This window comes from Mytilus californianus, unplaced genomic scaffold, assembly GCF_021869535.1.
Source record: "Mytilus californianus isolate M0D057914Y unplaced genomic scaffold, xbMytCali1.0.p SCAF_7, whole genome shotgun sequence".
Lineage (NCBI taxonomy): Eukaryota > Metazoa > Mollusca > Bivalvia > Mytilida > Mytilidae > Mytilus > Mytilus californianus.
The window spans coordinates 109,566,198-109,577,944 of record NW_026262723.1 but is presented as its reverse complement, the minus strand read 5'-3'; the positions used below and the strand labels follow the sequence as shown (position 1 = coordinate 109,577,944).

General features: G+C 30.5%; 1 protein-coding gene across 1 annotated transcript; it reads right to left on the bottom strand.

Annotated features, from left to right (window-relative positions):
• Positions 1 to 1,026: 1,026 nt before the first annotated feature.
• Positions 1,027 to 10,147, bottom strand: LOC127710044 (galactose-binding lectin-like). The gene is given in 3 exon segments (XM_052215770.1): positions 1,027 to 1,194; positions 3,358 to 4,116; positions 9,907 to 10,147. Coding segments are annotated over 2 exon segments (876 nt in total). The 5' UTR covers positions 4,085 to 4,116; positions 9,907 to 10,147; the 3' UTR covers positions 1,027 to 1,045.
• Between the last annotated feature and the right edge of the window lie 1,600 nt (positions 10,148 to 11,747).

Sequence of the window (11,747 nt, the reverse complement as noted above, 5' to 3'; positions counted from 1 at the left end):
TCTATTATCTTAATTTGTGTTTTATTTTGTTTACGATTGTTTAACTAAAACGAAGACAATATACAAATTGCTCAATTTTGTGCAATATAACACCATACTACCCTGAATTTATTTAAATATCTGACAATAAGTGTTATTAAATTGCAAGGTTATAATGATATGCTTTTCATTCTTAAATTACATTAACAGTTACATTTTTCAACAATTTAATAACACTGGTGTTTGTTTTTTGTTTTTGTTTTTTTCGTTTATCAACAGATATTATTAAATGGTACTTTACTAGTCTCTATCTAAGCAAGAAAAACCATAAATAAGTGTCAATATGTATCAATCCATAACCATAAATCGATAACATTTCCTAAGTATAGCGTTTATAAGGCGCAGATTCAATAAGACATTTTATGAAAAACAAAAATGAAAATTTTCCGGAACTGAATTATTGTTGAGTAGTGAACTATTTTAACAAACGTACCATAAAAAGTTATTTCAACTAAAATGACTTGATCGTGAAAAATTTGATATCAGTTGTGAGGTATTAAATTTTCTAATCAAAGAAACAAAATATATATTCTATGATTTACATGTCACTGCTTACACCTAATTTTGTCGTTAAGCACATTGAATTTGGGCGTTCTGCTTTTTCTTATATGTACGCTAGAATTAAAAAGAGAAATTACGATTTCAAGTGACAGCGAAATAAAACAAAACTTTTCTTTACCCTTCATATGTTATAGGATTATTTGCATACATCTTCTAATAAACACTCTGAAATGCTAATTTCTGCCTATAAATGAAAATAAACTAGTACAAGTTAAACTATACACTGTAATTACAACCATTACTCATAATTACAACTATTACTTATAAAAATGTCAATTGTAATCACATCACATATGATATATATATATATATCATAGAAAGTGTAAGGTTTTGTTCTAGCTGAATTATTGTTTTATCATAATCATGTTAGATAATAAATAAGTAATTAATTTTAAAATGTTTCAATGATTTTATATGAATGCACAATTATTTTAATCCGCTTGTTTTAATCATATGCAACACCAGCCAAGTCTTCCGGTTCATTCGATACGTCATCAGTGTCAGCCAGAATGTTGCTATGGAAGATAGCTTTATGATCACACTGGGCAACATCAAATACATACTGCCATGTTACTACAGACTTTCCTGGAACAACTAAAAGCAGAATAAATGATGAACACGAAAATAATTAAAGAATATTAGTACAAAAGTCATATTCAACTTCCTACAAAATTAAACCGGCGATTTTTTTTTAAAGATTAGTTGATCAGCATTGCATAAATAAGAGGTTATACCGTCATTTTATTTCTTCTTCCTAATTATTTTTGGAAATTCGCTAAATCATCAGGTCAATTAATCTCATTTTTGTTAATTGCATGAAAACGATATCAACCCCTCATAAATGTTCTGTGTCCGAAGTAGTTTTCAGGATTTACCGTCGTCAGGAACGCTCGATTAAAAACTTGTGATGTATAAATGCTCGAGAAGATATATAACCAAAAGGAACCTTATATTGTCTGTATAAGTTCTCACACTGATTTTTTGAAACAAATTAAAACATAACTAAACATTTCTTGCTAAACAGTTATGAACACTTATCCTGTCAATACTTATATTTTGACATTACAAAAAGATCATGCTATTCTGAGACTATTTATGAAGTAATAACGCTACATCCATTAGTTGTTTAATAATGGATATTTTGTTTACGAACAAAAATAGGTATTTGTTAGTTGTAACGTGCATGGAACTAGCTTTCAGTAACGGCAAGTACACTTAGATCGGTACTCTGAGTCGTAAATCTTTTTGTTAGTTGTGCTTCGTGACGATCTGACGAGTTAAACTCTTTCCAACTGAGTTTTACAATTTGATCTTATGGTATGCTTTTTATCTACTGTGCCATTAAAGGGAAGATTTAACGCTCACACACATGTTTGACCAAGTCACCTTAGTTATTTGCATGTTCATTTGCATGTTCCAAGTCAGGAACATGTAATTCATTGGTTGTCGTTATTCTTTTTAACATAAATTCATGTCACATTCTATTAAACCGGTGCCTTTCATAATGAATTTGCTTATTGCTGAATGCCGTACGTTCACCTTTGGTTGATTACATCTGCGTTCTTTGTTTTTGGTGGATAGTTGTCTCTTTGGCAATTATATTACAACTTAAATATTTTGCAATAAACATAATATCTTAACCATCTAAAGTCAGAGTTACATAGAGGAGGTTCGACCTAAGTACCGTAATGATTTCTACATTTTCCAATTGAAAATCAAAAACAAAATTATGTTATAAATTATGCACTAATGGGCTGTTTATACTCTCGTTGTCTAACAGTCCACAAGCAGGGTAATCAACCAAGTGCTAGAAAGTAAAAGTAAGAGTTAAAAAATTTGGTGCTTTCAAAGCGCTTTCTGGATTTATATTCATTAGGATTGCTCACAACCAAGCCGGGGTCGCATACATCCTTAAAAAAAACATAAAGAAATATAAACAGAACTTGCCAGAGGAAATTCGAACTTAGTTTCATAATGATTTTTACATTTACCAACGGAATAAGTATTTAGTATTTAGTATGTTTTCATAGGAAAGGGTATGTATGATAAGGCCACTTTTCTGAGCCCTTGACCCCGAAAAGAAAAAATATTGTAATTCTATCAAATTACATTTTGCGTTAGTTCATCGAATATCAGTATTTAAAATTTCAACTGAAACTCACAAATTTGCTAAACGGCTGAAAACTTCTTGCAGTTCATGCAAAACTTCAAAACCTTAATTTTGATGTCTTGTCATTAAAATTTAGATTTGAGCCACATCTTAAACCAAAAAGAGATTTTGTGCAAATGTATTATACAACTATGTGAATTTGGGTACTAAAATTTCTTTGCTAATAACTTATTTACAATAAACTGTGTAAAATTGCCTTTCAGGGAAAATTAAGACAACAGCAGTTTACAGATGTTCCAATCTCATAAATTGGTTAAAAAGACAAATCAATGTAGCAAACAAAAACTGAATGAATCACATGATTCCAAAAGAAACGATGCAGGATAAGGGTCTGCTATGCATGCATCTACCACCATGTTAGCACTTAAATATCTACATGTTTATGACGTAACACTTCCATCCCATTTTATTCAAATTAAATTGCCCATACTATATATTAACCTATACAATTAGAAGTACATCAAACATAACTTTAAAAGAATTGAAGAACTTAATAGTTTTACCTATTTCAGTGAAGAAATAATGATCACACCTCTTCCTTTCACCTGAGTATTGTTTTTATTGTAAACAAGTAACAAAAATAATACCTTTGATTTGATTGGTTACGGTTTTTTGCTCCGACCAAGTATTTGATGGTGCCTTCTTTATCATATATTCTGTGGAAGCTGACATTGACGCTTAGGCAGATCCAAATGCAGTATTAGCTGAAAACCCACAGGAAATCTCCCATTTAAAGGCAAAAGCTGAACTCCTGCTTTCCGTCTTGGACTTTCCCACGGTGAACGATATGGTATATGTATGTTCTGCCATTGGATTTATGATTGTATTAATTATTCTCCAGTGACCATTAACCGATGTTTTTCCATAGATCAAGACTTCTTTATTGATGTCGTCTGGTGAAACAAATTGGAACTTCATAGCATCGTGTTTGTCTTCATGCAGGACCACGTATGTGTCGTTACAGGGATTTGGACTTCCACCGTCTGGATGAACAAATCTACCCCCTTTATGAATTATATAATCATCAACGTTATCAAGTGCAAAAAGTGCGCCTGCATGATAATCTGAGTGAAGAACAAGGTTGGTACCATTACCTGGAAACAAATGGCCTCCATCAGGATGAACAATTTTTCCGCTGCTAACATGTCGAATGTAACCCCAGTGACTTTCCTGAACATCAAACTGAAAATACATCCTGTCATGTATATCTTGATGGAGAACCAATTTTGTGTCATTAGCCGGGTTACGATGTCCACCTTTTGGATGTATAAACTTTCCGCCAGATTTGTGTTTGATTAAAAATGTTGAAGGCATGTTTTATCAATTTATCTGCGTTTTTCTATTATCTGTGAAATACGATAAATGTGTAGAACCATTATTGCATTGTAATATATATTCTATATGACTTGTATAATACTAGTTTTAAAATAATTACATTAGACAACACTAGCTGCCCATCAAGTATGTGCTCTAATAATATAAGAAAATACATGTATTCAAAATTTGATGAAAGTAACAACACCCTGACACAACACAAAATCATAAACAACTGTTAAAGAAAACCAAAGATTGAAAGACTCAGCACTTCCTGATAAAGTGGCGAATTAACACTTCATAGATTTAGTGTGCTCGAAGCGTTTTGTCTTACCTTCATCAACAAACTCAAAACTATTAAAACCTATGAATTTCAGGTATGTATATAATTGCGTAGAAATGTTAGATAATATGACCAATAGGGTCCTAAACAAAAAACCAAATTCATCAAAGGTCAACTTTGAGTAAAATAGTTTGACCGTACTTTCTTGATATTAAGTAAATCCATCAATGAGATCGAAACAGGCATTATACAATAGCTAAAATAATCTGTTGTTTAGCTTAAGGTAGTTCAGGGGTATAGAAAAAAAATGACAGAATTTTCTTATACTTTGCCAAAATGAAGATTTTACTATGCTTTTTTCAAAACAACAATAAAAAGTATGGGTCACCGCACTATTTTTCAAGGTACGAGTCGTTCAAAATTGCCAAAATTTGCTGTTCATGAAAGAAAAACACATTTTTGTGCATAAATAGAAATCTATATGACAGAATTTGAAATAAAATATGAGAAGATAGGTTTTATAATATATTTTAAGAAAATAGAAAGAAAAAATGATGTCACCGAACTTGTTTTCTTGCTACCAGTAAAAAATGAAAATTTCCCTATATGTAAAGTATAAATTTTGTACTAAAAGAGTTATCTCCCCTTAAATGGCTTATTTGAAAAATTGATTCTAAAAACACAAATATTTGGTATTAGTTAAAACATTTTCGATAATGCAATGAATCACTAAGTTTTCTTCATATGAATAAACAGTGTAACCAATAAATTGCAAATCTGTCTCCAAATTTGCAGATTCGGGCAAAGAACTAGACCTATTATGTACTGTGCAATTCAAGATGGTGGTATACCCCTGAACTACCTTAAGAGACATTTCCAAATTTGTAAACCATCGTTAAATGTAACTTTTCTAACCCTTATAGGTGGTACTTTGTAAATAAAGCTGTTTCACAAACCACGCCTCTTTAGGGGAGAAATATAATATTAATAGATATTTTCTTTTACCTACTAATTCCCTGATATGATCCTTGTATTTAATCTCGTAGAGACATAACTTGGGAATGTTACCAGTATAAATACACTTGGATAGCGGCGAAATTGAATTCTAATGAAGACCAAAAGTGAAGGGAGGTATAGTACAGAGTTAAATTATAAGTTTAAACTCTTAGAAGTTCGGTGCATAAATATGTTGAAAATATGCCGCACAGCCCTATATTTTGACCTTTGAAAAAGAATAGTAGTGCATATGAGCTTTCCATTCTAGGATATATTTCGAAACTTCATAGTAAAAGTGGTACAGTTTTAGCCGTAAAAGGAGTTCCTATGGGAATTTACATTGTCTATATTTACAGAAGTGTAACCTATACAGCATACATTGTTCAACGAAAGCATAGTTTTCATGAAAAAGCATACACAGTATCATGAAATAAAAAAAAAAAACACAAAGAAACAAAAAATTTTAAATATACAACATGCAAACCTAAATAAAGACTAAAACACACACCCTTTCGAATCAATACAAAGATTAAACTTCAGTGCTCAATAGGATAAACAGTCCCTACCTAACTAACGACATCTGACGTGTTTTAATTCACTTCTAATTTTACCTGAATTGTGCGAGAATTTATTTTCAAATTGAGTATTCACAGATGGACATATGCATATTTAGTTTTTGTATTTGCTTAAACAACCCCTCAACTTTTCTATTAGGTTTCGGAATATTAAATATTTTGGCATGACTAAAGAGACAATTGTTGACGAAATCTGCATCTGGGGTCCTATTCACAAAAATGTAATGATAAAAATTTCTCGTAAGTTACTCTGAAATGTTCAAGACTTACGAGTATTTTCGTAAGATGATTTGTGAAATGATTCCTGATGCAGAAAAATTGGTACCGTAAATATTGCAGCTATCAAAAATAATAATAAAGAAATGTGGTATGATTGCCAATGAGACGCATATCCATTTTTGACCAAAGTACGTGGATGTCGGCAAACAAAGATGACCAGACGGCCTTTCACAATGAGAAAACACTAATCAAAGATACCAGACTTATAATATATTACGCCAGATTCGAATTTCAATGGGCTTGAATTAAACATTTGGACGACCAAATCAGATTAAAACGACAGTGGTTAACCGATGTTCAGATCTCGTAATAGATTATGAATCAATCGAAAATAAAGGTAACAAACAGAAACCTGAGGGAACCGTATGAACTTATGAACTACAAAATAGCGCGACTGTGTGCATCGAAAGGACAAGAGTCTCCTGTTATGCATGCATCATCCACCATGCGAATACACGCTCAGCAAAATTGTCACAATCGGGTATAGGTCCCAAATCGGTTAAATTACATACCAGACGACTATACTGGTGTGTAAAGATCTAAGACCAAAAACAATATGTCGCTAATGAGTTGAGACATCAACAAATGGCATTGCTCGACCGATTCGTGATAGTGACCGTACAACATATGAAGGGTCAATTCAAGTCGTTCTTCCTCCTAACTTGTTGGAATACTCTCAAAAGCTTATTTAATGCCATTTTAAACTAATAAATAATCTTGTTTTCAGAAACTTCAGTCTCTAACAGATTTAGTCTAATGTAGTTTTTTACAAACTAGTCTCAAATCATGTGATTTTCCTAAAATCTGACTTCTAGGGACTAAAGGTCAATTTTATGTGGTAGAAGGTTGAACATATCATGATAACGTTAACTTTATTGTAATAACTACTAATGCTCTTCAACTTCGTTACTATTTTGCCTTTTAACTTTTGTGATTAGTCTTTTGTAGACGAAATGCGCGTCTGGCCTTCACAATGATAAGCCTGATATCTTTGTAAGATATTTTCCAAACGTGTATTTTCAGTACAGAGAATTTTAAATCATTGTAACTAAATGAAAAGTTTGAATACTATGATAATTTCAAATTATGACATATAGGGATGGGGGTCAATTATCACATTTTGACTACTCAATTATCACTACAATGATTCAATGAGCAACTTGATTGAAATGATTGAATAATATATCTTTGAAACAAATTTTGCAAAACTTTTTCCTAAGCAATGCCAATGGTATGTTGGTCTCTCCAACTAGGTGTCAGTAATTCAAATAATAACAATATCTGAAATAGTTGACGGTTTATTGTTGAGACAAAATTTATCTCTGACTCATACATGTAGTTTAACTTTGGAAAATACTTTTGAGAATCTTTTATTTTTGAGACTATACATTTTGATTTTGAGATTAAGTTCATTTTATGATTTAGTAGTTTTGGCATTTATTTTACATTTTACATTGTAAGGAGAAATAGTTTTACTTTGGATTTGATATTTAGATTTGATACTTTGTACGTTAATTATTATTTATTTGGCATTGTTTACTAATTGATTGTTATCATCATTCATCTAAATTGTTATCGTTGATTAAATTATAAAAACCTTCCTTGCGTTTTAGCTATGCCTATCAGAACATTAAGTCTAGCGATAGACTGACCCCCTGTCCTTTGGTTCGAGTACATACGAGTTAGCTCCTCCTTATCTAACAGTGCTCTGGACCTTGGTGACAGATATTTTTAGTCATGAACTTAAAAGAAACATTTGGCTCATTCTCTGGATTAAATTAAATAGAACTAAAACTGAAGGAATTTGGCTAGGTAGACTTAAACATACTAAAGATAAATTTGAAAGAATCAATTGGACGAAAGTACCAATAAAAAGTTTAGGCATTTATTTAGGCTATAATAAAGAAAAGTGTCAAAAACTTAATTGTCAAAAGCAAGCTGATAAAATTGAAAAGATTATGTATGTGGTCAAAAAGAAAGCTAAGTATGCTAGGAAGAATAACTGTAGTAAAGTCTCTTATACTCCCAAATATAACTTATATAGCGATTAATATGATATTACCAAAAGACTTTATACAAAACAGTAAAACTATGATATATAACTATATCTGGAATGGGAAAAGAGATATGATTAAAAGAGATACTTTGTCACAAAATTATATGGAAGGGGGATTAAAAATGATTTGTATAGATATTTATATATCAACAATTCAACTCAAATGGATTAAACAATTATTGTTTGAAGAAAATGCTGAACAAACTTGGAAGATAATACCAAAATATTTTCTGGATAAGATGGGAGATAATTTCTTAATATTCAAGATGAGTATAGACAATATAAATATTATTGAAAAAAATATAATAAAACAAATCCCAGAGTTTTATCTGCAGTTAATAAAGACCTGGATTAAAGCAAAAGAAAAAAACTAAACAAAAGCCTACCATGTTTTGGGAAATAAGGAAATAAATAATTTGGGGCAATACATACATTAACATCAACAATAAATGTTTACTGTTTAAAAACTGGATACAAAGCAACATTCTGGTTATAAATGATTTATTAGATAAAGACGGAAACATATCCTCACACATCATACTAAGTAAACTAAAAAAAAGGAAAACTGGATAGCTGAGCTTACAAAACTGAAGAAAGCTATTCCAAAACAGCTGACCAATATCATCAAAAACTCACCATCTAAACATACTAAAGTCAATATAAATATAAAAGAAAATCTTAACATCATAAACAAAAAACCTATTCAAACCCTAAATAATCGTGACATTTATAACTTCTTACTTAAAACAAAGGAAATACAAACACCCATTGACTTTTTAAAATGGAAATCATATGTAACACTAAAAAATACTTATCTAGCATATGAAACATTAAAATTTATCTTTACATTTTTAGATGATAATAGATATAAAAGATTTAGATGGAAACTGCTTCATTATATACTTCCCTGTAATAAATTGTTAAAACAATGGCATATAATAGAAACAGATACTTGCTTACACTGTAAAAAAATAGAGAATTATGAAAACATTTCTTCCTCAAATGTTCATATTTTGAATTATTCTGGAAAAAAAGTACAACAAATTATTGAGAAATTAGATATTGGAAGACATGTTATTAATCTAAAAAACATATCTTTTGGATATAAAATATATGATAAAGAGTATTATGAACTTAATTTACTTTTAACTATTATCAGTTACACCATATATAAAGTATACTATATGTCTGACAAAAAAATAAAAATGTTCAACCACTCAAAATATTAAGACAAGAGATCAGAAATTATATTGAAACAAGAAACTTTTTAGGATATACATGTAAGATTGGCAGACTATTAAAGCTTGAAACATGATATTATGAATGATGACTCTGAAAAAAATAATACCTCACTCAAATATTGGGAGTATACTGTAATTGTCTTCATACATTGTACAGGTATGTTTACCTGTTTATGTACATACATGTATTATAGTGTTTATCAATTGTGATTAGAGATTTGACTATTTTTATACAACAGTAGTTTTATTCTTGTTGCGTTATTATTTGCATTATATTGTTCGCCGCTTTTTGTTGTTGTCCACTAAATATTTACCAGTTTAATGTTATTCAAGATATAAGTCAAGATATAAGAAATCTAGTACGACAAGAACACTAAGTAAATGAAAATTACCTTCAACTGAATAATCTGATGAAATAGCATCCGATTTTACTGTAGACATATTTTGTAAAACACATATGAATTTCAAACGAATATTTACAACAGAAAAACATAACTGCATATATTAATAATCCTTTAAAAACAAATATTTTGGAAAAATTCCTTAGATAATACACTAAAGTATATTCCAAAAAGCACTACACGTGTTATCTAGCTATTTTGTAAACAAAGAAACTAGTATAAAAAATCATTCAGGTGAAGACATAAATTATATCCGGTTTAATTAAAATCTGTGTAATATCACAATTAACCATAACAAATGTTCTATACTAATGATAACGAGGCAGGGATACGGTACCAATATTTGATGTATCTATTAACAAATGTAAATATGTTAATAAAATTTAGTTTTAAGAAAAAAAAAAACTATTTGCCCTCGATGAAACTATTTGACCGCAAGCGTCGTTATAATTCGCGGAATTTCAACTGCAGCTATGGGGTTGGAGAGTATTGAGAATACCGCGGGAGTTACGACGTCGCGTTACATATTATATCTAGGGTTGACGTCAGTGCAGGACGTAGTCTTAGGATTCAGAATATATATGAAGTAAACGTAAAACAGTATGGTTGTGTTTCTGCTTTTTATATTACAATAGTTGATTAATTCCCGACATTTATTGTCTGTAGTCTCTTTCGGCTGTCATTCGGTATATCAAGATAAAAGATCGTGAAAGAATACATAACGGTGGTCAAGCATTGCGATCGGATCGTGAATGAAATAAATTGTAAATCTACTTCAAAATCTATGAAAAATCTGCTGTATTTTCAAAACGCGGAGCAAATCCGAAAAAAAATTGTGTCTGTCAAAATGATTTAACTTGCTCAATAATACTGTGCAATAAGATGAGAAAATATGCAGTACTTTATGTGAAAACACAAAAGGCGCTACACAAGTCTATGAGTTTCATTAAAAAGAAAACACGTTTTGTACCTATAATGGTCATATTCTAATACATATTGATAAATTTGAAACAGAATCTTTAGTGTGTCAGATGGTACAGTAAAATAAAAGTTTTTTTTTCTTTGAAACCGTTCATTTTGTTTTTGAAAACATTGAATTTAGTTGATGCAGGACGTTTGCGCTTTTTAACCTGTAACACTAAAGGACATTTGCGCTTCAAACACTATGAACATTTGTGCTTTAAACTTTGATACAACTGTACAAAATTGACAAGACATTTGCGCATTTTACCTATAATAGTTTACCTGTAATCTTTAGAAAATTTACCAAAGTCATGGAACGATGTTCACATATTCTCTGAAAGTTCTATTTCTTTTACCAATTGATATACTTGCAACTAGTTGTATTATTTTGATAATAACGAACATTAATGCTTTCTTTTTTTTTATTTCAACACCTTTCCTTAAAAGTTATTAAAATAACTAAAAACTTGTCTAGATAAGTATATTTACAAGATGAGAGGACCTTCAGGAACTTAAATTGTCGAAAAGAAAAAGTATATATGTATCTACAATGCTTAATGCATCCACTCTGGAAATATATGCATGTGTACATATTTTTTTTGTGTAAGGATGGTTATTTTCAATTATATGGAGTGTCGTTCGTGAGGATAGTATGACAAAATTTGTTAATATATTGTTTATTTCTTGGATGCGCTAACAAAAAGGTACCAATTTATATCGTTATATTTACTTGATTGTTTGATCTGTCTTCACAATAGCTATACGTCATTGTACCCAGCTTAGTGGGGAAATAACCAATCAACGTACCTCGATACTGCATGATGCCCAGCTTGAACTGTAATTTAGCCGATTAAGGGCATACGATACAG